At 43.4% G+C, this 26486-nt stretch overlaps 4 protein-coding genes across 4 annotated transcripts; all 4 read right to left on the bottom strand.

Moving 5' to 3' along the window:
• Window positions 1–2171: 2171 nt before the first annotated feature.
• LOC115403534 (gamma-crystallin M3-like) lies at window positions 2172–2986 on the bottom strand. Its single transcript, XM_030112466.1, has 3 exons — window positions 2920–2986; window positions 2525–2767; window positions 2172–2447 (listed from the first exon to the last, which is right to left on the bottom strand). Exons 1-3 carry the CDS (start codon window positions 2947–2949, stop codon window positions 2172–2174), a joined length of 549 nt encoding a protein of 182 aa, XP_029968326.1. The 5' UTR covers window positions 2950–2986.
• Window positions 2987–5859: 2873 nt separating this feature from the next.
• On the bottom strand, window positions 5860–6584 carry LOC115403537 (gamma-crystallin M3-like). Its single transcript, XM_030112469.1, has 3 exons — window positions 6552–6584; window positions 6220–6462; window positions 5860–6138 (listed from the first exon to the last, which is right to left on the bottom strand). The coding sequence occupies exons 1-3, from the start codon at window positions 6582–6584 to the stop codon at window positions 5860–5862; spliced, it is 555 nt and encodes a 184-aa protein (XP_029968329.1).
• A 5773-nt stretch (window positions 6585–12357) lies between these two features.
• LOC115403539 (gamma-crystallin M3-like) lies at window positions 12358–13084 on the bottom strand. The gene is made up of 3 exons (XM_030112471.1): window positions 13027–13084; window positions 12712–12954; window positions 12358–12630 (listed from the first exon to the last, which is right to left on the bottom strand). The coding sequence occupies exons 1-3, from the start codon at window positions 13039–13041 to the stop codon at window positions 12358–12360; spliced, it is 531 nt and encodes a 176-aa protein (XP_029968331.1). The 5' UTR covers window positions 13042–13084.
• Window positions 13085–25758: 12674 nt separating this feature from the next.
• LOC115403540 (gamma-crystallin M3-like) lies at window positions 25759–26486 on the bottom strand. The gene is made up of 3 exons (XM_030112473.1): window positions 26427–26486; window positions 26112–26354; window positions 25759–26034 (listed from the first exon to the last, which is right to left on the bottom strand). Exons 1-3 carry the CDS (start codon window positions 26433–26435, stop codon window positions 25759–25761), a joined length of 528 nt encoding a protein of 175 aa, XP_029968333.1. The 5' UTR covers window positions 26436–26486.

Here is a 26486-nt window from a genome sequence, read left to right as displayed (position 1 = left end):
AAAAAAAACTAAAAACATAAGCAGGAAGCTTTAAGGTGTAAAAATAATAAGGATTGGAATTGACCCAAAGATGTTACATCGCGAATGGATAAAGGTAACCTATTCCAATCATATGGAGCCCTGTACTGGAAGGCTCTGCGACCAATCTCTTTGTTTGAACGTGGAACAGTAAAAGTTAGACTATGAGTGCTTCTTAAAGAATATACAGAAGTAACTGGAACCAAAAATCACTTAAGATACAGAGGACAATAAAAAGAAATACATTTGAAAATGAATAGTATCCAGTGATATTGTTGCCTTTCATATCGTTGCAACTAGTTCAGCTTCTCAAACAAAATACAGTGATGACTTCTATAAGGGCATTAAAGTATGAATCGACATAGAGAATTGAAGAGAACATTTAAAGGCTTGAGATACAAGTCATGAGTGTTTTGATAGATTGTGTCAGCATAATCAACAATAGGGAGGACAAGTTGAGTAATTATTTGCTTCCTGACTTCTTGTGTAAAACAGTTTGCAGACCAATAAAGAGGAGTTACAGTAGCATATTTTCGTCTTATGATGTAATCTACGTGAGGTTTGAAGCGAAAGTTCAACTTTACAATCAAACTGAATCATCAAAGCTTCAGAAGCAAACTGAAAATGAAAGACAGATGAATTACAAAAGAAAAAGAGAATTGCTCTTTGGACCAGACACTCCTCAGCTCAGCTGGATGTCTCCAGATGTCTCCTGTGACCCTAGACCTGTGCTGTCTGGGCTCAAACACAATCTATTGTGTTTTATTCAATTCAACTTTATTTATGTCGCACTGAATACAACAGAGTCCTTTCTCAGAACTTTTACAGAGAAAAGCCAACGATTCCTCTGACAGAGCAATTCTGGCTCAGAGACCCTCAGGGTCAGTGTTTGACCTCCCTGCATGACTTCAGTTGTTTACAGAGGTTCTGTTGCCTTAAAGTGTTCACTGGTTCTGGTCCTGGTGTTGAGTTTAAGGTCCCATTGGTTCTTAGGTTCTGGTCCTGGTGTTGGACTAAAAATCCTCTTTGTTCCGTGGTTCTGATCTTAATGTTGGGTCCCCTTTGTCCACTGGTTCTGGTCCTGATGGGTGGTTAAAGCTCCTCCCTCTGTTCTGTGGTTCCGGAATTGATTTGATGATCCGCTTTGTTCTCTGGTTCTGGTGTTGGGTTGGAGATCCTCTTTGTTCTCAGGTTCTGGTCCTGGTGTTGGACTCAAAGTCCTCTTTGTTCCCTGGTTCTGATCTTGATGTTGGGTTGAAGGACCCCTTTGTTCTCTGGTTCTGGTTTTGTGTTGGAGATCCTCTTTTATTTCAAGTTCTGGTTCTTGTGTTGAGTTGAAGGTGCTCTTTGTTCTCTGGTTTGTGTGGTTTCATTACAAAAACCAACAACAGCTCCAACTAGTGGACCAACGTGAAGCGAAAACACAAAGGATGAGTTTTTACTTGAATCATTATGGCGTAAATCTGGCCTTGATCCATCATTTACATTTCATTTTCTTCCATAAATATGGAGATGCATTTATTTGTGACTTTCAGAGCTGGTTTTTGATGAGTGTACGGGCAGTTTTTGAATATCTTTAAAGTTGAATTATCATTATTTGACATATTTTTCTGGAAACCGATGCCACAACGCACCATTGGCGTCAGAGTGAAATGGTTAAATGGGAAACAGATTTCACTTTTAAAGGCGTCCTTCCACTACTTGTGGGTCTCCAAAGCAGTTCACACCGTCAGTCACACTCATGCACCAATGGAGGCGGCTGACATGCTCAGTCCATCCATTGGGAGCAGTTTGGGGCTCAACGACACTTGGACATGAAGACAGATGAGGAATTCAACCTGCAACCTTTTCATTTACAAACTACCAATGGAACTACTGTTTTTTCTTCAATTAATATGCATTTGAATATTGTATTTTGATTCGTTAACATAATCCTTGTTTGGAATGAAATATTTTACTGTTATCAGCTGCCGGAGTGGATGTTATTGTTCCCATGCATCCATCTTTTCTGCCACTTCACCTACTTTATTCCAGACAACACAACAGCATGACCAACAGGAGGATCGTTTGATACAGTAGAGAGAAGACATGACAAATAGTCCCAGGGCTTGTGGAGTTTTTAGTTTTTAATTTTTATTAGGAAATGAAAAGATCTAGCACATGTCGGTGATGCGCCTCATGCTCATGAACCTCATGCCGCTCATTCCCATGTCCCTGAAGCTGCGGTACTCTCCGGGCCTCAGGTACATCATCCTGCCTCTGAAGTGGGGCTGCTCGTACAGCAGCCAGTGGCCGTCCATCACGTTGCAGGACATGCAGTCGGACATGCGGTAGCGGTCCATGATGTTGTCGCAGTCGTCCATCAGCTCGTTCATCTGACCTCCGAAGTTCTCCCTCTCGTAGATCCTCATCCTGAACTGGCCTCTGTGCTGTAGGTTGAAAGACGACACAGTTTGAGTAGGCTGCTCTGTCTTGGGATCAGGTTGGACTGATGGTTTGTACCTACCATGGGGATCATCCTGCAGGACCTGATTCCGCTGCTCATGCCCATCATGCTCATGTAGTCGGCGTACTCGCCCCTCCTCATGAAGTACTGGTTGCCCATGAAGTTGGGCCTCTCGTAGACCATGAAGCAGCCGCTCTCCACCCTGCAGGACTGGCACCTGCTCAGGTAGGAGGACATGTCGGAGCAGTCGCTCATGCACTCATAGGAACGACCCTGGAAGTTCCTGTCCTCGTAGAAGATGATCTGAAACAAACAGGTAGGCTGTCAGCAAGGACTCCAACACACCTGATTCAGGTGAACTGCTGGTCTGTGGAGTCAGACATGAGCGTTTGAGCTGAACCAGGTGAGTTGGAGCTCCTGCTGCTCTATCAGGCTCTGGGTCTTCTGGATCTTACCTTGCCCATGCTCATATCAGTGGTGGACATGCTTGTAGGTGAGCTGCTGCTGATGTGACTGCTACTGCTGCACTGCTGCCCTGTTGGATTTAACCCTGGCTTTTATACCTGCCCGAACCCCGGCTCGGTCAGAGGGCCCCCTTTGTCTAAAGCCCTGACCCAGCACATGGTATAGAGCACTGTACCGCGGCGCTGTGGTACTGTGTCGTATCATCACATGATCAGGCCCTCGAAGACTTTAGAAATCTGATACTTTGACAAAGTGACAAAGCGTCCACCGTGTCCATTCAGGCCCGTTCAGCACAGCAGAGCTAATGCAAATTACATCACAACGGGCAGACTTCTAACATCAGTAACTGTATTAATGTACTTTGAATCTCTCAAGTTGATCATTACATGTAATATTTTTGAGTGGAAGACAGTTATGTTTAATAAGAATTACTTTTCCTCGAAGTGCTGCATACAGCTTTTGTTTTCTAAAGTTTTTCGGTTCAGTGTCTCACCTGACTTCACATTTTTTGTAGCCAGTTAAAACGAAAACCTTCAAACTGCACGCTTCCATCCAGGTTCACAGTCTGCTCTAAACCAGATTTGCTTCATGCAGCTGTTCTCCAGCTTTGCATCTCTTCAACGTTTTTCTAGTGAAAACACTGAATTTTGAGTGTTTCGTATGTATTTACATGACAAAGATGCTCAAAGCCACTGAAAACACAACTTTTTCAACACATCCAAGGTGGAAGTTTTTGAAAACACACTTCGAAAACAAGACTTTTTTGAATGTCTCGGGCTCTCTTCCAAGTAGACGTCACAAACTCTACTCCATCTCCTGAGACTCTGCTTCCTCTCCTTAAACTTTGCACCTTCTCCTGGAACTCTGTTCCTGGTCCTGAAGCTCAGCTCTTGGTCCTGCTCCTGATGCAAAATGCAAAAACGATGCATGCTCACTTGAAAATCATTGAAATGGGAGATCATGTTAAAACTATAATCCTGCATTTTACCTCCAGTTTGAACACTGTGAAGGCCTGAAGTATGACCAGTATTAGACCACTCTGAAAGTCTTTGCAATTTAAAGTCTTCCTGTGGTTGTGTACGGCCCCTCCACTGGAATACTGGATGGAACAGGAACTCTTGTCTATCTCTGTACCATCAGTCCACAGGCCGGACCAGACCCACTCAGAGTTTGTGGATGTGGATAAGCATCTATTTGGACTTGCTGTGAAGGCTTGCAATTGAGAAAAGCCAACCAACAAAACACTTGATCTAATTGGAAATTGAAGGAGCTCTCTTTCCTGGTTGTAGCAGAAACAACATTTCAAGTTTGAGCCTTATTTGATTAAAATGGTGTTTGAATGTCTCTGACAGTTTTCACATATGAAGCAAATGTCTGTTGAAGTCAGTCCAAGCACACAACTGTCAGTGAACAGTTCAAATGAAATACTTTAAATACATTAAAAGCAGATATTTTGTTCCTCTTTAACAAGCGTGACTCTCATGTTTTTGAGATCCAGTTTCACCTCAGGTTTTCTCTCAGCTCCATAAAGACTGCCAAGTTGGATTGTTATTATGGTGACTGTCAACTCTACAGCTACCAAGTTCAGGGGAATATGGACTGAGACCAGGATCAGGAAAATATGGACTGGGAGTCATGACACTCTGGAGGAAAACATTGTTCTTATTCATGTCCTGATCATGTGCAGAATTACTGTTTACTATGACTGTGGAGTGCAGGACCACGAACAGGACCAGGAGGAGGAGCAGAATTTCAGAAAAGAGTCTCATAGAGACAGAGTCTGAGGGTTTTTGAAACATTCCACTTCGCAAGCTTTTTTCAAGAAGCTGTATATCCACCGTTGTGTGAACAGACTCTCAAAACCTGAGGACGGTTTAGTCTTTTTACTTGAAAAGTGCTCCTGAGTGCAGAGTGCTCTCTGCCTCTCACTGGCTGCCATCCATGATGTTTGAGATATGGGAGTATATCAGGATATAGGTAGATCGGTGGTGAGCCAGTCATTTGAAGGGAGCTAGAGCTTGGACTGAACATTCATATATATTACTCAAATATGCATGAATGAAGATAAATAATGCCTTAAATGAAGTTTTTATGAAGCAGTTGCACATGAACAATGTGTGTTAAAAAAAGTTCATAAGTCTTGGAAATAATGAATAGAGCGTAGACGGAAGAACGGAAATGCGAACCTTTAAAACCTGTAGCATCAAAGTTAATCGAGAAAGAAAGAAAGAAAGAGAAAAAAAACACAGAAACCGGATTCTGTTTACTTGCGGTAGATGTAAATACATCCCTTTTTCCCACTGTCCAATCAGAACCCTTCCCAACCCCCAAAGTTAAAGCGGAATTAAACAGAGGCGAATAAATGTGCTTCCTATTCAAACCTTAATGGGAATACTATTCCCATGGAAACACGAAACAGAATACTTTAATTATTTAATCTGGAATAATTAATTGAGAATGAATAAAACATCATGCAACCGTGGCCACTGATATTTTACCTGACATTTGAACCAAAATATCAACATATCAAATCTGTTCAAGAAGTTTTTCCTGTATTGAAAAGTCCCAGTGTCAGAGTAGATGTTTTTAGTAAATGTCTATAGTTTATATGATGACAATTTAAATATATTGCTGTTGTATGACTCTGGCTAACACCTCTTACTGATACGATCCTGCCTGAGTCTCAGCTGATGTTCCTCCATCAGTCATATATCTTTTGTTACATTACAGATGTACAGAATCAGATCAGTTGTTGTTTCACAGTTTTTCATTAAGAAGTAATGGAGATAAAACTGTCCTGAAAAAAGATTCAGTTCAGATTTTGGCTGTCAACATCTTTCGGGTTTTTTTCCACTGATTTTATTTGTCGGTGTATCAAAAAGTTTGACAAAACACTGAAGTAGTTCAGAGAGGTTTTATTGGAAAGGTGTTCAGTTGCAGGAATCCATGATGCGCCTCATGCTCATGAACCTCATGCCGCTCATTCCCATCTCCCTGAAGCTGCGGTACTCTCCGGGCCTCAGGTACATCATCCTGCCTCTGAAGTGGGGCTGCTCGTACATCAGCCAGTGGCCGTCCATCACGTTGCAGGACATGCAGTCGGACATGCGGTAACGGTCCATGATGTTCTCGCAGTCCTCCATCAGCTCGTTCATCTGACCTCCGAAGTTCTCCCTCTCGTAGATCCTCATCCTGAACTGGCCTCTGTGCTGTAGGTTGAAACACAGACGTTATTTTAGGACCACAGAGCTCCACACCGGCTGTGATGGACAGCAGAAGCTGGTTCCTACCATGGGGATCATCCTGCAGGACCTGATGCACTCCCTCATGCCCATCATGCTCATGTAGTCGGCGTACTCGCCCCTCCTCATGAAGTACTGGTTGCCCATGAAGTTGGAGCGGTCGTAGACCATGAAGCAGCCGCTCTCCACCCTGCAGGAGTGGCACCTGCTCAGGTAGGAGGACATGTCGGAGCAGTCGCTGCTGCACTCATAGGAACGTCCCTGGAAGTTCCTGTCCTCGTAGAAGATGATCTGAAACAGAGACCGTGACAGCAGGTTGGCTAAAGGCCACATGTATTCCTCACACGACAGAAGTTGGATGGTTTGAGATGCTTTGGTACCTTTCCCCTCATGTTCATGCCGGTGTTGGTCATGATGGCTGTGCGTGAGTTGATGCTCTTCCTACCTGGGTTAACCCTTTCCTTTTATACCTGACCAAACGTGATAACCGTGGACCCCTCCCACCGCAGAGCGCCTTGCTCAGCACTTCACCGTGGAGGCCCACTGGGCTCACATCACATCCATTTTTTTCACTCACTGCGGTCTTTAGTCACGGCTTTTCTCTCAGAACACAGAGCATTTCCAACAGCGCTCGTAATACGTGAATAGACCGAACCACCTGACCGTTAAAAAAACACTGTATGCCACACATGGTGGCAATGTTTGAGGGCATAATCAGAGACGGCATACAGACCTGTTCATAAGATGATCTTTTGAAACGTGTCAGGAACACTGGATCAGGTTGGAAGCCATGGATCTATTCATCTTTTCATGTGTGCTTCCAGAATTCACCCAGACTGGCTGATTTGGAAAAAAAAAAAGAAAAGAAAAAACATGAAGAATAGAAAACGTGGGAAAAATTAGGAAGATCAGTTGTTGCCAGAACCTTTTCTTGACTCGTTTTAGATTATGATCAAACAACATTATTTCATGTACAAACATATCGTTTTTGTGTTTTATTGCAGAAAGGTTTAGTATTTAGACAACATCGTTGTTAAAACACGAAAATGGCAGAAAAACTTAAAGCTGTGTGGTTTTAATGTCAAACCATTTACAGTGCTGTAGAGAACAATACAGTATGAGCATTACCAATGGGAGTTCACGGACATTCGTGTGGACAGTTTTCAGAGGCTCTGATTACGGGTGTCGTGCAAAAGGACACCCAACGTTCAACAAGTTTTGTGTTATCACTTGAGAGCATTGGCATGTAAACAGGCCCTTGATTGACTGATGAATAAGTCTACGTATATTTTACTTACTTCAGTATTATTTAAGATGGCTTTGTTTTAATTCTTATGAGCTGCTTGTCATTCACAGCCTTTGAAAAAGTTTTATTTCAGGACAAACATATCTGTTTGTCTTACAGAAACCTGCTTTCCTGATGAAATAATCCAAATCATTTGTCATCTTTGTAGTTTGAAACATGAACTCCTGTTTTGTCCAGTGAATTTATTTTTCTACATAAACAAGCAGCCACGGTAAATGGTAAATAATTGGATATTTCACTGGTATACTCTCTTTCCATCACTTGACCAGTCGTGAAGGCATCGACCATTCAGACACAAGACAGCTCAATGTGCTTCACAGAGATCTGAAAGAAGGTCAAGGTCAGGGTTACTTCATTTGAGTAGATTTGTTAAAGTCCTACTCCAGTCCTCTTTCGTAGCTATTTTAAAGCATTCTCAGTGGTGTTTAAATAGTGATTACAAAGTTTTAAACTAAAATCACCAAATCTGTGCCATTTTCCAGGACTTTGTATCTGCAGAGCTCCAGTAGCTCATTGGCAATTTGCCTCTGGGTGGAATCAACGGTGCTCTGCATCCTCCCCTATTCACGTTGGAGACCCCCCTCCTTCCCTATTCATGCAGGAGGATTGCAGATTATTTGTAGAAAATGAAGCACATACATTATTATTATGTTCTTATTTTGTATTTGCATGGCCGATGCCTCCACTGTGTGTGAATATGTGTCAATGGGTGAATGTGATATGCTGTGTAAAGCGCTTTGGGCTCTGCTCAAGCAGTGTCATAAGCCCTATTTAAGTGTTCATTTATCATTTGGAGTTTATTTGCTATTTATTTCTGTTTTGTTTTTTCTAGTCAGTGTGGGCAAGGTGGAGCTTGTGAGGTGCAAGCTTGTGGCTCGCCTAACAGGTTTATTGCAAATGAAATCCAGTCTGCCTGAGCCTGCATTTTATGGTCGGCCTATTGTTCATCGAGATGTTAATGCAGAAATACTCATAAATGGAAATTTTAGCTTGCCTTTCTCAAGATATGTCCTCTACCCTCAGTAAAATGCCACATGAACATGTGAACAACATGAAAAATATGATTTTCATTGGAGCGGGCGTTCAAGTACTTAAAAACTTTCAAAAGATATAAAAGAAATCCATTAAAACAAGCAATTAGGAATCTCAGTCTTAAGCCATTAAGGGTATAAAATACTATAAAACCTGATCTGTGTACTTTTTGGTTCCTTTCATTGGATCAACTTTACTTTTTGCTTTTCCCATATTGGTATTTGGCATCCCAAATCACCACAAATATTCTGTCCTATGGTCAGAAAGTAGAATACGTCACACTCTCCCAGGAATCTTCACGAACAATGGAGGAGCTCTGAGCATCCAACATAGATTAATATATTACTGCATGAGTTGACAACTTCTACACATGTAGCACAGAAATAATGGATTTCTACATAAGTTTAAAAGATTAATCAATTAATTTCAAGGAGAAATTTTCAAAAATTACTTTAAAATCATCGGTGTGATGCCTTGAAATTGGCAACAACAAAGTTTCAGAATCCACTTTTAGCTCCTTTTCCCAAATGGCCACCAGTGCTCGTTCAGAGCCAGAGCTTGACTGAGCACTTGTTCATTGTTTTTTGTTTCCACTGGCTGAGCATCGGCTCCAAGCTCTCAAAACTGATGCTGAACGAACGCCACTTCTCTGCTGGTCCAGACGGAGCATCGACACATCATCAGCTGGGGTCGGGTTCAAGGAGAGCGTTTGGAAATGCGTCACTGCTATCTTGAAAACCATAGTGGAGCGACTAATTTCATATTTTTGATTTGGCGTGAACACAAAATTCAAGCAGCAGTGGACTGAGGCTGAGACTCAGAGCTTCCTGGCACTGTGGTTTGAAGCTGAGGTTCAAAACAAGTTGGAGAAGCCTCTCAGACGGAGCATGTGTTGGAGGAAATACAGCAGGAGGTGGCTGCAGCAGAACACCAGCGGATCCTCCACCGGTTCAACTCATTCACCAAGTAAAGAAAAAAAAAGGAGTGTTGTTGAATAAATGACTATGTACATAGGAGTAGGGAAAATGAATAAACAGAAACTGTCATGAAGCTTAAGCCCAGCCAGGTGCTTGTTTTGAATTCTTACAAGGAGTCATGAGCTTCAAAGATTAATCAATTAATTCCAAGGATTTTCGATTTATTATTTCGTGGGAATGAATTAGTAATTCGTGTGCACGATTTATTATTTCGTGGCCACACTTTAATTTTTTTCTTACCATGTCATGTCCGGGGCTCCGTAATTTTGTACTGACGGAGCTGAGCGGAGCGGACCCAGACAGAGCCGAACGTGGCGCAACGGAGGCTGTGGAATCAGCTGCAGTCATTACAATAGCAACGTATTTGCTGCGGGGGTCCGAGCGGAGCGGAGCTGAGTGGACCGGACTGGAGACGGAAGATGTGGAATTTTGAGGTTACAAGCTTTTTCTTCGGGGACCCAGATTTTTAACATTGTAAAACTTCATGATCCCCCACCAACACACCTTTACCAAAAATATCGAAGGAACTTCAAAGCACATTACATGTGGATTACAATTTCATGGTTACATTCTTTGACGGTGACGTCCATTTCTCAGAGGATGAACCCTTTGGGTTTACGCTCAGCTCATGGTGTTTGGGGTATGGTGCCGCTTCAGCTTGCTCCATGATGGGCTCTGTTATGGTCTCTGTGGTGGTCTGTGGTGGTCTTCGCAGTGGTCAGTGTTGTGGCTCAGGGTCTCTTATGTCTGCGGCATTGACGCCTTTTTTATATGACGTGGGTCCACCTTTTACAGCTATTACAGCTTCAACTTTTCTGGGAAGGCTGTCCACACGGTTGAGGAGTGTGTTTATAGGAATCTTTGACCATTCTTCCAAAAGTGCATTGGTGAGGTCACACACTGACCCCCCGATGCACACTGGATGCGGTCCGGCTGCGGAACGGCTCCGGTCCGGACACCGCAGCTAATCCGTAGTCATTAAAATCAATGCTGTGATGCACACCGGCCGCGGTCCGGCTGCGGTCCGGCTGCGGTCCGGCTCCGGTCCGGCTCCGGTCCGGCTCCTGAGCCTCTGCGGAGCTCCGCTCTCTTTCCGCAAAGATCCTATTTTTCTGCATGCCGGAGCCCTACCACGTCAATTCAGACAGAAGGAAGTCGGGTGCCCGGAAGGAAACGCGATACATGTTCCAAAATAAATGACTTCAAAATAAAATCTGTCATGTTTTTGCCTTAATATTCTATTTTTTTACTTCTTCTGGTAGAATACAGAACAAACAACGTGATGTCATCATTATACGCTTTAGAAGAATGAACGCTTTTGTACTTCGTCACTGCTATAAAGTCAAATGACTCCAAAATGGCACAAAACAGCTCTGTGACCGGAGCAGCTCTGTGTTGCCAGATTGGGCGGGTTTCAGCCAAATCAAGCTTCTTTTTTGAACACGTTGGACGGGTTGATGAAATGATTGTGTTTATGACGTGTTTGTTATTATAAAAATACGGTTTTAACTTGCATTTTCAACCGAGATGGCGGTTTGGGCTGCTTTCTATTGAGTTAAACGGGTCATATTGTTTACGGGTGAGAGCGACATATCTGGCAACCTCCTCCAGCGGACTGCAGAGACACCGCAGGCGGTGTGAATCACAGTGCTGCGGTGTACCGGACCGGAGACGGACCACAGCCGGACTGCAGCCGGACTGCATCCAGTGCATCCGCTCTAATTCATCCCAAAGGTGTTCTGTAGGGTTCAGGGCAGGACTCTGTGGAGGCCAGTCGAGTTCATTCACACCAGACTCTGTCATCCATGTCTTTATGGACCTTGTTTGTGCTCTGGTGCACAGTCATGTTGGAAGAGGAAAGGGCCCGCTCCAAACTGTTCCCCACAAGGTTGGGAGCATGGAATTGTCCAAAATGTTTTGGTATCCTGAAGCATTCCCTTCACTGGAACTAAGGAGCCAAGCCCAAATCCTGAAAAACATCCCCACACCATGATTCCTCCTCCACCACCAAATTTCACACTTGGTACACTGCAGTCCAAAATGTACCATTCTCCTGACAACTTCCAAACCCAGACTCGTCCATCAGATTGCTAGGTGGAAAAACCTGATTCATCACTCCAGCGAATGCGTCTCCACCGCTCTATAGTCCAGTGGCGGCGTGCTTTACACCACTGCATCCGGCGCTCTGCATTACACTTGGTGATGTGTGGCTTGGATGCAGCTACTCTGCCATGGACACCGATTCCACGAAGCTCTCTGCGTACTGCACTTGGGCTAATCTGAAGGCCACATGAAGTTTGGAGCTGTGTAGCTCTGAGTGTGCAGAAAGTCGGCGACCTCTTAGCACTATGCGCCTCAGCATCCGCTGACCCCTCTCCGTTTACATGGCCGACCACTTCGTGGCTGAGTTGCTGTTGTTCCCAAACTCTTCCATTTTCTCATAACAAAGCTGACAGTTGACTGTGGAATATTTAGGAGTGAGGAAATTTAACGACTGGATTTGTTGCACAGGTGGCATCATGTGACAGTTTCACGCTGGAATTCACTGAGCTCCTGAGAGCGGCCCATTCGTTCTCAAATGTTTGTCAAAACAGTCTGCATGCCTTGGTGCTTGATTTTATACACCTGTGGCCAGACCCTGTGATCAGAACACCTGATTCTGATCATTTGGACAGGTGGGCAAATACCTTTGGTAATATCGGGTAGTTCTCCTCTGTAATTCGTCCGCGTCTTTCTGATCGAAGGTTCAGTCCTTGAATTATTTGTTTGTGATCTGCAGTGTTCACACTTTCCCAGTCATGAATTCACTCAACAGACAGGATTTTTTTTTTTTTTTTAAGTTTTATTTATTCTTGGCTGACGGATGTATTTTTACATATCCATGATGCGCCTCATGCTCATGAACCTGGAACCTCCCATTCCCATGTCCCTGAAGCTGCGGTACTCTCCGGGCCTCAGGTACATCATCCTGCCTCTGTAGTGGGGCTGCTCGTACATCAGCCAGTGGCCGTCCATCACGTTGCAGGACATGCAGTCGGACATGCGGTAGCGGTCCATGATGTTGTCACAGTCGTCCATCAGCTCGTAACTCTGACCTCCGAAGTTCTCCCTCTCGTAGATCTTCATCCTGAACTGGCCTCTGTGCTGTAGGTGGGAATGCAGACGTTATTTTAGGACCGCAGAGCTCCAGACCTGCTGTGATGGACAGCAGAAGCTGGTTCCTACCATGGGGATCATCCTGCAGGACCTGATGCAGTCCCTCATGCCCATCATGCTCATGTAGTCGGCGTACTCGCCCCTCCTCATGAAGTACTGGTTGCCCATGAAGTTGGGGCGGTCGTAGACCATGAAGCAGCCGCTCTCCACCCTGCAGGAGTGGCACCTGCTCAGGTAGGAGGACATGTCGGAGCAGTCGCTGCTGCACTCATAGGAACGTCCCTGGAAGTTCCTGTCCTCGTAGAAGATGATCTGAAATAGAACGCAGTGTGAGGACAAATCTCAGGAACCGATAAGAAGAGAGAGCTGTAGGAGAGTGCTTACCCTGCCCATGGTCATGGTGGTTGCTTTGGTTCTTCAGAGAACTGCGGTACTGTGACACTGATGCTGCTCCTGGGTGTTACTGTTACTTTTATACCTGACCAAACCCAAAGAATCTCTGGCTGCCATTGTGTAAAGCCCTGAGCCAGCAACATGGTATAGAGGCCTATAGAGTGCTGAGGGGCATTTGTCACGTTTCTATGTGACCAGATCCCCTAGAAGACTTTAGAATGGCTTTTTCCATAGGAACGTCTACACAATGAGCATTTTTTAAAGCAACAATGCAGAGTAAAAGACAACAGACTCCTTTCAAAACCTGCTGTATGGCCCCCGTCATAGGTCATAGGTAAGGGAACAATTTACAGACACGAGTGTCCTTTTGTCTGACCTGCCAGTGCGTTACACACATCTGTCTCAGCTCCGCTGTTTGAACATGAAAAACATCATTAATTATTAGATGTTATCAGGTGAAACCATTAATTTATTAGCACCACTGTCATCAGCTCATATACTGCAGCCCAGAATCATATAGTTTTCAGGAATGTTTCAGACACTTGTTACTATATAAATAAATAGAAGTGTTGAAAAAGAATTACTTAAATCACAACTCTTTCTAAAGTTTTGTCTGCCAGATAAATAAAATACTATAAAATATTTAACATACATAGACGACGGTTTTCAGACGTGTTCATGAGTGTGAACAGACAATGGTTTCATCACAGGTGGATTCGAGAGCAGATAACTGTGCCAGTATTTTTAAAAACAAAATTACACCAATATAATCCACTAAACACTGATGACATTAAATCACAGTTATTAAACTATGATGCTTTTGTTGACCTCCTAATGGGACCAAAATAAAAGGCAAATAAGAAAAGTGATGCAACTTACATGCTACACAAATAACTTACAGCTTACGTACCTCTATTTTTTTCACATTTTCAAAGAAAAAGCGATTATTGTAATAAACCTATAACACTTATAGTATTCTTATGAATCTGAATGAGCTACAAGTGATTCATGCACTCTTAGATTAACTTTTTGGAAACATTTTTTTTTTCAAGAAGAGGAGCTTGTGTGGTTATACAATGCTTAAATTTCTAAATTCTATACTCAAAACTAAACTCAGACTGTTGTACACACTTATCTGAGCTGAAACCAGCGACAGTCATGTTGATGATGTTTAAATAAACTAAAATAAAGTGCTCAGTTTCTTTCAAGTCAACAATGCTCGAGCCTACAAATCCATAAAGAGGGGGAGAATTTTTTCCATAAAAATGATCATCTCTGACTTTTCACAGTGTCTGTGAGGGCCATCAAACTCACTTTAATTCAGGGGCCACATATAATTCAGTGTCATCTTTCCTGGGCAGGACTGATGAAATAATGCCGTAACCACCTTTAAAATTAAACGGGAAGGGTTTTCTTGACACAACTGAAGAAAATGTCCATATTTTCACAAAACCAAACAATTTCCATGGAAAAGGACTCAAGTCTCAACATAAAGCCAATTTGAATGACACCGCCTGGTTCAACATCCGGTAAAAACTTCCCCTGTAGCGGTTGTGGTTTTTCCAAACTCTCCCTGACAGCAAGGCTTTGAGGCTAGTTTAATGGCAACACGGTACCTGGCCTTGATGGCAGCAGCACTTACATCTTGTCTTGGCTCACAGTGTTGTGTCTAAGACTAAAGAAATGAGTTGAAAAATCACTGTTCTCTTTGAAATGTATTGCTTGATGGTTTGTTGTGTTGAACTGGTCTGCTCATTATTTGCCACTCATGAATGGAGAACAATGCCCCACACACAGACACACACACACACACACACACACACACACACACACACACACACACACACACACACACACACACAAAAGCTGTTTTACAACACCTTCATGATCGCTTTAAAATGACACTTAATCTGCAAGAAATGTAACACATTTTTATCTACATGTCATTTGATGAAGTAATGTATGTTCACAGTGTTAAAGATTGTTAACAATTTAAAACATTTCTTTTCATCTTTAAGCATATTTTAACAATTTTATCGGGGCCTTTGAATGGCACGTGTCTTTCTGATGTCTTTTTAATATTTATATACATGTGACATTCTGTGTTAAATTATATAAACAACCTTTTCATATCTTCAAAACATTAGAAGACAATTTTGATTGCATCTTTGGAAAACATCTATGTATGCTGCACATTTCTTTGACATAAACTAACACAGAAAACTCAGACAGTGGACAAATTTTTTCTTTTATTTGAAATCCACTTCATGTCCTCCATGTGCTTCACCAGTGGAGAGATGATTTCAGCGAGGAAAAGGAGGACTTCCTCACGAAGATCGCACAGGCGCGTGACGACCTTCCCTCGGGACGGCCGCTGGACTTCGGAGTGCAGAAGCAGCTGTTTGAAGTGTGCGTCCATCTCACTGCAGAGGATGGAGAAGACACGGGCATTCATGGGGCACGACTTTTTAGGTTTCTTGATTTTTTTATTGCTTCGTCCAGTGCAGTGCGAAGCTCTTGGGGCATCATCTCGGTTGCCTGGCGGTGGATTATACACTGTGTCCAAACAGACGCAGGGGCAACTTCTTGCACTTATATTTACCCGGCTGCTGTGTCTTCCTGTCGTTGCCCTTGGCAGTGCATATTCCACAGCAGCGGCCCCGATTGACATTATTTTCCAGCACGAAATCATTCAGAACCTTGAAGATTTCAGAGGGTGACCAAAAAAGAAAACTTGTTCATGCACACTAAGCTCTTTAAGATCACACACATTAGGACCATTTGAACTCCTAACTCCAGAGTCTTTCTCCCTTCTCCTCTTATTTCCTAACAATGAATCCATTTTCCCCTCAAATTTTAGAAGATAGCTAAACAGAGAACTTCTTTTCTGGTTTTAAATTTCTCCTCACAACGCATCTCCCCTGTGCTCATGTCGTGCTCCAGATGTTCTCACATTGTTCTCATGATCTGCTCATTTGTGACGTTTTGCACGGCCCTCCATGACTCAGAAACAGAGTAAAGATTACAAAGTGAACTCTAATACTAAATTATAATAAATTAACAAAGTATGTGCTTAAAGCAACACTAAGGAACTTTTAGTTTTCATTGATTTTGGCGGCGCCAGTGGACAAAAGCGGTAGTGTTTTGCCTGAAGGAATACTACAGTTCCCACGAGGACTAGCGCGTGGCGTAGTAAAATGCTGCTCCCGGTGGCATGCTGTGGGACTGAACTCTCCTACATTTGTTTCCAGTGGCTGTGTGAAGGACGGATAACGACGAGGTAATGAATCTAATGGTGGCTGAACAATGTTATATCGTGATGTGACACATGCCGTAAAGCAGTCCGCACATTTGGAGTTTTTTAGTGTGCAGGGTTCCTACCACCCTCCTCACAGCTGCTTAGTCCAAGTGAAAGCAATACTGACGCCCTCAAGCCGTGACAGAGGGGTCATTCAACTAGTTGTAAGTCGATGTATCATCACAAAAGATATTAAAATGTTTTATTAAGGTTGAAAAGTTCCTTAGTGTCACTTTAATTTCCCATAAATAATTTGAAATTGAAGAGCAGGTAAACTGCTTATAGCGATGGGAAAAAAAATCTCCCTGGGGGAGGCGGGTTTTATTAGAGATTCCACCGATCACTGATTAACAATATAGTATAAATAAATGACATCAAATTAAAGCAGCCAGCCGCTTGATGGCTGCTGCTCTGGAAGGATTTTATACTGCCCATCCCTATCTGGTTTGTAAACAAATTGTATGTTAGCTTTCAGAATATTTACTGATAATGAAGAACGGTGAAGAACCCCACCTAAAAATTTCCCATCAGCCATCACTGGGCATGACATATTTTCCAGCTACACAACCGTCCTGGACTACATTCAAGATGCATATTGTTCCCACTACCAAACATATCAGAATCCCGTATTTGCCTGAATATAAGACGATGTTTTTTTCCAGAAATGGTATTCGCAAAAATGGGGCCGTGCTATAATGGAGGACTAGATGTAGCCAAAGTACCGGTGACCTGTACTGCCTCTGCTCCATGCAGTGACTCCGCCGCCCCGTTAGGGGGAGCTAGTGAGTTGGACAGAGTGTAAGCCTACAGCAGTGTGAGAAGAAGACTGAGCAAGGCGGTATGCACCTAAGTTGTTGGTCGCCACCCGCCATTGTCCCAAGGAAGAAGAAGAACACTGAGCAAGTGTGGCTGGTGTTTGTTTTTCTAAGGTTCATTTCAAACAGCGCATCGAAAATATATGTCTGTAAGTACTCAAGTATACTTAGTTGATGTTCAGGATAGAGGTGAAATTGATACTTGTGAGTTTGGCCGTTTGTTTTGAAGTTTCAAAGCAGATGCTAATTCCGTTAGCATGTTAATGGCGTTTCCATTAATAGTTAGCATTGAGCTAGCAGCTTTGATTTTAGATACTTGTTTTGTTTTTAGACAGTGATGTATTTTGTGATACATCTTGTGTATTTGTTCACTTATATGTGTATCTGGTTTGTTTCAGTTTTACAGCCTTCAGGAGAAAGTAATAAAAGCTCAGACCAGCTGAAATCGCCTGCTTTCTTTCTGAAGAACTGTTCTCTACATGCAAAACTGAATCCAACATTCACGGAGGGCTGAATTGTTAATGTTCATGAAGTTGAATAGAATTTTAATTTGATGGTTATAAAGTTATTTACATCACTAATGCAGTTATTGAACCTTTGAGGTACTTAATTGTTGCTTATTTTTGCTTATTTTGAGAAAGAGAATATATTTTTTATTTAATACTGCAGTAATATTTTTTTAATCTTAAATCACGTGAAATGTTATCTATGTTGTGAGTTTTAGAGTTTAAATAATTGTACAATAAAAGGTTCTCTTATGAGTAACCTTATTGTCTTCAACATATTTTTATTTTTGATATTTGAAAAATAGGGGCTGTCTTATAATCACAGTCGTCTTATATTCGGGCCAATACGGTATTTTCCTGCCAGACCACCTCAGGAAGTGGTTTGAATGAAGATATATTGGTGCCTGGTGCCACTTGTCTTTGGGGCTCGTCACTTACACGTACTCGGATCGCCTGAGATGCATTTTAATGGCAGGTGTAGGACGGGACAAGTCAGATAAATAGGAGGGCTTAAGACCGCTAAGACGCTTAAAAGCTAGTAAAAGCTTTAAATCCTTTCTGAAATGCAATGAGCACCAATTCAGTGATCTTGAGACAGACGTAATGTGCTCCTGGCGTCTGGTCTTCATCAGCATTTGTGCTGCTGGATTCCGGAAAAGCTGAAGGCTGCTGATACTCTGCGTGAGAAGACCAGAGAGCCTAGCATTACAGTGGTAAAAACGACTGCAGTTAAAAGCAATGAAAATGATCCACCTGGCAGTGACTCAGAAACAGGAAAAGAGCAAAGCTCACTGTTTCACTTTGTGAGCAATAAAATCTTCTCCACAGGGCAACCTCCGCTGCAGAGCATCTAACACAGGCATCTTATGATGGAAAAATATGTTTTTCATATCCAGAAATAGTAAAAGGCTCCTTCTTGTCTTCAACAGAAATACAGATCATAGACATGATCGTTAAACAAACAATAATGAGGTGGATGGACGACATCGGAAAGGACGTCTGGGACCAGTGGTTGGCAGATCTGCACACAGTACCTTGTTTCAGCGTCTCGATGGATGAAACACAGACGTCACAGACGCTGCTCAGAAGAAAACTCTTCCAGAGGAAGTGTGTGAACTACCACTCCATGGCCAAACAAGAGGTGAGGATATTCTGAATGCACTTTTAGCGTTTTATGTGCCATATCTTCTCAGCTAGTTCAAACTTGTGTCGGTACTGATGGTGCGCCGAGAAAAAGGTCTGGTTGGCCTCATGAAAACAATGAAAAGCACATTTTCATCAGCTTCCACTGCATCAACCACCTGGAAACACTGAATTCCAGTCTGTGATGCAAAGGGTTGTGCATGTGGTGAGTCACATTGTTTCAAGAGCACTAAACCACAGACAGTTCAGACAGTGAAATCCAGACTGTGACACAGAGTAAAGTCATTCAGTGTTACACAGTGCAGTCAGGTAGTTGTGCTGAGGAAAGCTGCTGGAGCAGTTCCTGAAATCGGTGCTTTGTTGGTCAGTCAGGGGGAAACAGCAGCCAGAGTTGAAAGAGCCAAACTGGATCACACAGCTCAATCATAGCTGTCACCTGAAGGCTTTCCATGTGCAGCTTCCAGGTAGAGATGTGATGCTTGCCAATGGGTCGGTTGTTTGAACGACGCGAACCGGTTCATAGCTTTCTGCGAGCTGTATGTATGTTCAGACTGCCCACGCTTTCTTCACGTTACCTGTGTGCCTGATGAGTCCGAACTCTCAATTCTGCCTTTATGTGAATGACTCATGTCACATTTTGCTGGTTGATGTTAAAAACCGCTTTATCAAAGGGGATAAATAGTAGATTTTAGCAATGGAAACACACACACACACACACACACACACACACACACACACACACACACACACACAGACACACACACACACACACACACACACACACACACACACACACAAACAGACAGACATAAAATGCTCTGTCAAAGGACACACAGCAGCATTTGGATGCAGTTTTCTGGGGACAACAAGCCAGATACAGCACTATGCCACATATGAAAACTCAGCACCCAACAGTAACAGTGTCAGATATCAGAACATAAAGGACTGAGTCCGGCACTACTAAGGCCGATGTCTGTGTCAGTCTCTCTAATGCACATCAAAGGATGCTCAACAGCTAGCAGAGCCTTTTTAATGGCTCTTTGAAAGGAACGGTTCCTCAAGACCTGCCTCCCTTCAAGGAGCCAGAAATCCCATCTCTACTGCCAGATGATGCGCTGAAGACAGTTGGAGGTTTCCATAACAAAACAAGGGGTCAGTGGATACCTACACAGGATCTGTTGATGAGGCTTTGGAGGAGCTGAAGGGTGAGAGTGAATCCATATTCAGTGATGTGACTGAACATAAGGAGATTTTGTGTTTTACTGAACAAACCCTTCCATTTGGAAGTGTCATCTCTCACTCTGACCATCACACAGTTCTACCCTGGTAATCACTCTGCTCTGGAGACAAAAACAATTTAGCTGCAAACAAATGACATTTGCCAAGTTGAACTCAGACCAGGTGTTGTGAGGTGTCTTTCTTCAAGAGCTCAACAAGTCAACATTTTCAAACCATGAATGCTGTCAAGAGTGTTATTAAGGTAAATGTAGTTTTATGTAATTATATTTTTCAGTGTGATTATATCAATACTGTCACAATAAGGTGATTTTTTTTATTTTTACATCTTGTTATTTCAATAAATTTCCCTTCATTAACTGCCGTGAGGAACATCAATTGTTGGTTTCTTTGAATAAAACTTCCCACATCTTCCAATCCGCCATGGTCAGGAATTTCCCTTGGTTGGTCATGTGCAACATTTACAGAGAACCTATTTATGTTATTTGCAGCAACATCCAAATCATATTCCTGTTGATCGTTGGTCTCAAACTCAACTTACCTGGGAGCCGCTACAGGTAGAGCCCGGTGAGCCTGGGCCGCAACAAGCATTCCACAATAATCCCATTGATCCAGTCTTCTCAATCATAAATATTAACAGTTCCTCAGCATGAAGGGTTCTCTAGAACGCAACTTTCTCTTGCCTAGTCCTCCTCTTACACAGCCGAGCCACTTTTGGCTTCGGGGACGAAGCAGTTGAGATCCTCTGTATGGGTTGAGATTCCCATCAGTAAGTTTGGACCTCTATTTGGCTTATTAAAGTTCATGGTGGAGAAAAGCTTTTCACATGTGTTCCCAAAAAGGGACATGGCTCACTTAAACATTCCTGAAAAGCTCCGGGAAGGTGGGGGGCAATTCTCTCAAAGATTGAAAACTTGGCTTTGAGTTCAGAATAGCGCTGCAGGTCAATGAGCTCCATTTGAAGCACAGGAGGAGAAGGGGTCAGCAAAAATCTTAAAAGTGTGTCTTTGTGCGTCTTGAAGTCTGCAGACTGTGATCAGTTTCTCCCAGCAGCTTTACAATGGCATCACCATATTTCTCGCCACTCAATGGTGTGCCCACATCCGGGAGGGCCTTGCATGCTGGGAAATGGCAGAGGCTTGTCAGAGAGCTGGGCTTTCCATGACACAAGTTTAGTGGAGAATTCTCTCACGTGGTCAAAAGCAGCACTGACAAGCTGCCCGGGTCTTTGAACTTCTTGTTCAGCACATTCAGCTCCTGTGTGATGCCAACAAGAAAAGCTAAGTCCATGAGCCATTTGGGATCACTTGAGCACAGGAACAGCCATCCCATCCTTCCCCATGAAAACTTTCTGTTCTTCTCTCAACTCAGCCCTCTTCAAGACATTTCCTATGTTGAAAATCTTCATCCTGAACTGAGCAAACTTACCGGATACGGTTGATGCATTTTACGACGGATGTCACATTATCAGACTTAAGCATTTGCTGCAAAGGACCCGCTGATGAATAATGCAGCGCAGAGCCTTCTCTCCACCTTCCTCCTCCAGTTTTCTTTGAACAAATGCCACTAGTCCATCTATCCTCCCTGACACTGATGACGCTGCGTTGGTTGTCATTCCAGTAAACTCATCCATGGCAAACTAGCATCAATAATGGAATAGCAGGAGGCTGGCAGGCCCGACCAGTTGGGTATGACATTGAAGGCGGGTGGCGCACCGCCACCACAGGAGATAAAGCTTGAGGTGGGTAGAGCGCCACCACCACCAGAGATGGAGCTCGAGGCGGGCAAAGCGCCACCGCCACCGAAAATTAAGTTTGAGACGGGTGGAGAACCGGCACCACTGGAGATGAAGCTTGAGGCAGGTGGATCGCCACCACTGCCGCAGACATCACTCTAGGTGTCTGGCAGGTCTTGGAAATACGTTATTGCCCGCTGAGTCCAGTGGTGACTGGAGCTTTCATCAGGTCCGCGGGGGAAGGACTCAAATGCAGGACTAAAAGGCTTTGGCTTGAGTTGAAACTCTTTATTCACCAAACACGAGTGAAAAAGCACTGGAACACTAACCGACACGTACATCAAGTAAAATCAATCTTTATTTTTTACAGACTTTTCATATTACAAAAACAACACAAAGTGCCTTACGATATTAAAATAATAAATCTAAAATCAATATATAATGAAATAAAAACAGCCACCACTTTCACCTTACCTCCACCTCATACATGCACAGCCTGAACTTTACAATGATCCAACAGTCACACAGGAGAGCAGAGCACAAATCTGAAAGACACAGGTGTAACACAAGGGTGATGAGCACAAGGAGAAGTCCATTGGCTAGAAGAACTTGAGGTGAGGCAGACACAGACAACAGGTGGGGTAGATGTAACACACAGGGAAGGACAAGGACAAAGGGAAGGATGGGAGACCTGGCCAGACGGGTGGGACCCAAAGGGTCCTGACAGAGAATCAGTGTTTGGGATGTCAGGCGGGAGGAAATGCCTAGGTTGGTTAGCGGAGCAACTGAAAGCTCTGTTCCCCATGGTGCAGAGACAGAGAGGTGGATAGGGGAGGAAAACTTGAGGGAGCGAGAGGGGATGGCGTTGTGAGTGAGATTGGACAGATGGGGGGGGTGGATGGCTTTAAAGTTGTACAGGAGGATTTTGAAAATGATTGAAAGATTGAAATGAATGATTAAAAGTGAGGTTATTGATTTGGGAGTGGAAAAGGAAGAGAGCTGTGGAGGATGACACCCAGACTCTTGACCCGAGGGGAGGGGTCACTGAGGAGTCGTCAATGGTGAGGGGGAAACTCTCAGCTTCAGGCAGGGTGGATTTGTGTGGATGATGGATGGATGAGAAGAAGTTATTGTCTGGGTCTGTTTCATATTCCAAGTCCTGTGAGTATATTCATTGTATTCAAAGATGATTCCAGTTTCAAATGATTATTTCAATCATAATTCCGTTGCTCTCTGCGACCCGGTGGTTGAGGAATCCCTGGATTAGAAATCAGCTTCACTTGTCAAAGAAGTACAGCCTCTCCAATAGGGCCTGGGATCGTGACGTCATCACTTGGAGCTGCGGCCATGTTGGCCGCTCTCTCCCGTTGTTTACATGGACCGCAAACGCATTGTGTACAGACGTGCTGTCATCGTTCGTGCGGACACATTCGCTATTTTTTTCTATCTACAAATGCAACCCTGCCCAGACGTTGTTGTGTTGTTGGTTGTGATAGCAGAACACACGATCGCCAGGGTAAAAAGATCCAAAACGGACTTTGTTTTTATCATTTTCCTGCTTGGAAGCGCCATCAAGGAGAACGAGTTTCTGCACTGACTAAATCTCGCCGTCTCGCTTGGATCGCGGCTGTAAGACGACCAAACATAACTTTTCATTGCATTCGAATGTGGGACTTATATGCGCGGAGGTAAAGATTCCTGTCTTCACAAAATTCCGCTATCAGCTGGATGCAAGAGATGTGGAGAGCACCAGAAAATTTGCCCACCTCCTCATTCATGTCGAAAGGGTAATCATAACCATCCGCAACAAATACACTGTTATCTGTGAAAGCAACAATTCACATGGTTTTGCCCTGCAAGGATGATGAGCTGACTTTCCTTGATAAGATAGTTACTGTATGTTGCGCGCTGACAAACATGAGCCCAAGCTGCTGAAATGAATACCTGTTAAGTGGAGCTATAAATGTCTGTGGTATCCTTACCCACTATTTTTTAAATAAAGACACTGAAATGTATTTCAGTTGTTTGGGTTTTTTTTTTTTTTTTTTTTTTTTTTTTGGTGTTTATTGAAATGAAGTGTCTCGTAACACATGCAGCCTGCGGTCATAAATATATTCTGTCAAAATGAACAAAATGGCCGGTAGTGCAAACAGAACATTTAAACATAATGTTAAGAGGAGAAAATAAAGTTAATAATACAGAATAAATAGTAGTTTTTCAAAACTACATAAAAGGGTGTGTGCAAAACTTGCAAAATGCTTGACATGAAAAAAAAACTGTGCATATTAAGACAATGTTATTTGTAAAAATACTCTCAAAATGAACACAAATAACAGTAGTGCAAACAGACAAATAGAATAAAAGGAGAATATATAAATATAAAAGGAGAAAATTTCTAAATGTATCCTATAAACTCAGCTAACAACACAACCGAAGAAAATACAGTAAGTTGATAACCATTCAAACCGTTAATAACTGCAATTTTTTTCAAGATAACGGCTTCTGGCCTCCTTATTAAGCGTAAGTTGATATATATCCGACCCTTTTAGGCATTTCAGCATTTTTTCTTGCTTTCTGCAGCTCTAATCATACATCTTCTCCTGCTCGTGTCTGGGTTTGTTATGTGTTTGTTTACACTTGTGAGCGGCCAACATGACCGCCACCCCCCACAATGCAAAGCGTGATCCCAAGCCCTATATGTCAGGATCCCCTCTGCTCCCCCATGACCCCTCTGCTCCTCCATTACTCCTCTGCTCCCCCACATCCTCTGAGTCTTTCCGTTTCCCTTGTCTCCTCACCTCTTTCCAGTCTTTCAATTAATCAGTGGTGTCTCGTCTCCTCCCCTTTCCCGGTGTAGTTATGCTCCGTTCACTGTGCAAATCTGACCCAATTTTAATTTTCTGCTCACAAGTGATCCATAGCTGAACTTTTTTGTGACTTTTTTGAGCGAATGTTCCAATTCTGATTTTTTCACACCAGACCCATGCCTCCTTCATCTGTAGTGCCAAGTCGCATGAGCATCTGTTATTTTTGGAGGCGACCGCGGTCTGAATGCTCAAGTCGCACAGACACGACAGACTGACGTTATGGATCTGTGGCGGAGGAAGTTGGCACAGAGAAAGCTTTGTTCTCTTTTTCCTCAAGCTCCTTGTTTCCCTCATCGTTTTCTCTAAACTATGTCGGCTCTTCTTACGCACACACTTGAAAATTGATATATACTTGCTGAACTGTGTGACGTACGTATACTCCCATAAACAGTGAACTCAGTTTGACTGTCTGGTCGTTTCACGTTCACACTGCAGTCTGATAGAAGTTGCATTTAAATGTAGTGTGAATGTTTATGCAAAAAAAAAAATCGAATCTCAACATGAAACTGAAACCGAGCATCAAGACCTGTAGGTTGTACGTCGCCTTAGTCTTCCCATGTATGTCTGCTTCCATGCCTCCGTCCAGCGTTCCTCCTATGCTTCACCTCACCGGTTTGGGATTCTGCTCGCTTCCTGACTCTTCCTGGCTTCTGCCTGATCCTCATCTGATACCTCTGCCTGGATTTGTAGCTCAGTAAAGATCTCTGAAGTGTTCATCTCATTCCAGTCTACTTTTGGTTCCATGCCAACCATTATACCGTAGGTTTAGTGTGGAATATAGCCGAGGTAATGTGAAGCACAGGTCATGTTATTGATCATTTCTAACCCCACCTGAATGATATGTGACCATTTTGCATGTATGGGCTCATAAAAAATAAGTATTGGATACACAGATGTTTTTAGCCAATGATTTTGAATCCATGGAGATGTCTTCGATCCATAATGAGAACAAATTTATTATCAGAGTCACTACTTTGGTTTTGAATGTGCCAGAAGATTTTAAGTTGGATTTTCAGCAGTACCAGTCACCGTGAATGTAATTCTCCTCAAGGTCGTCTAAATGAGGTCAAACACGAGCACACAGCAGTTTACAAAGGTGAACCGTTTATTGGAATGAAAAGATCTAGCACATGTCCATGATGCGCCTCATGCTCATGAACCTCATGCCGCTCATTCCCATCTCCCTGAAGCTGCGGTACTCTCCGGGCCTCAGGTACATCATCCTGCCTCTGAAGTGGGGCTGCTCGTACAGCAGCCAGTGGCCGTCCATCACGTTGCAGGACAGGCAGTCGGACATGCGGTAGCGGTCCATGATGTTCTCGCAGTCCTCCATCAGCTCGTTCATCTGACCTCCGAAGTTCTCCCTCTCGTAGATCCTCATCCTGAACTGGCCTCTGTGCTGTAGGTGGAAAAATAACACAGTTGGACTAGGCTGCCCTTTCTTGGGATCAGGTTGGACTGATGGTTTGTACCTACCATGGGGATCATCCTGCAGGACCTGATTCCGCTGCTCATGCCCATCATGCTCATGTAGTCGGCGTACTCGCCCCTCCTCATGAAGTACTGGTTGCCCATGAAGTTGGGCCTCTCGTAGACCATGAAGCAGCCGCTCTCCACCCTGCAGGACTGGCACCTGCTCAGGTAGGAGGACATGTCGGAGCAGTCGCTCATGCACTCATAGGAACGACCCTGGAAGTTCCTGTCCTCGTAGAAGATGATCTGGAACAGAAGATGGAACTCAGCTACAGCTGCTCATGTTCTCATTGGACTGAATCTGCTGCTGTTACCTACCTTGCCCATGTTGCTGGTGGTGGTCTGTCAGATCTCTCAGAGAACTGTTTCTGAACTGAT

The sequence above is a fragment of the Salarias fasciatus genome, chromosome 16 (assembly GCF_902148845.1).
Source record: "Salarias fasciatus chromosome 16, fSalaFa1.1, whole genome shotgun sequence".
NCBI lineage: Eukaryota > Metazoa > Chordata > Actinopteri > Blenniiformes > Blenniidae > Salarias > Salarias fasciatus.
The sequence above is the reverse complement of the archived record's forward strand: the minus strand, read 5'-3'. Positions and strand labels throughout refer to the sequence as shown.

Coding starts and splice junctions, on each gene's coding strand:
- LOC115403534 (XM_030112466.1), bottom strand. CDS start 2,949: ATGTCCACCACTGATATGAGCATGGGCAAG. Junction 2,768..2,919: donor CTGATATGAGCATGGGCAAG/GTAAGATCCAGA, acceptor TGTTTGTTTCAG/ATCATCTTCTACGAGGACAG. Junction 2,448..2,524: donor CCTGCAGGATGATCCCCATG/GTAGGTACAAAC, acceptor TTCAACCTACAG/CACAGAGGCCAGTTCAGGAT.
- LOC115403537 (XM_030112469.1), bottom strand. CDS start 6,584: ATGACCAACACCGGCATGAACATGAGGGGAAAG. Junction 6,463..6,551: donor GCATGAACATGAGGGGAAAG/GTACCAAAGCAT, acceptor TCTCTGTTTCAG/ATCATCTTCTACGAGGACAG. Junction 6,139..6,219: donor CCTGCAGGATGATCCCCATG/GTAGGAACCAGC, acceptor TTCAACCTACAG/CACAGAGGCCAGTTCAGGAT.
- LOC115403539 (XM_030112471.1), bottom strand. Junction 12,631..12,711: donor CCTGCAGGATGATCCCCATG/GTAGGAACCAGC, acceptor TCCCACCTACAG/CACAGAGGCCAGTTCAGGAT.
- LOC115403540 (XM_030112473.1), bottom strand. Junction 26,035..26,111: donor CCTGCAGGATGATCCCCATG/GTAGGTACAAAC, acceptor TTCCACCTACAG/CACAGAGGCCAGTTCAGGAT.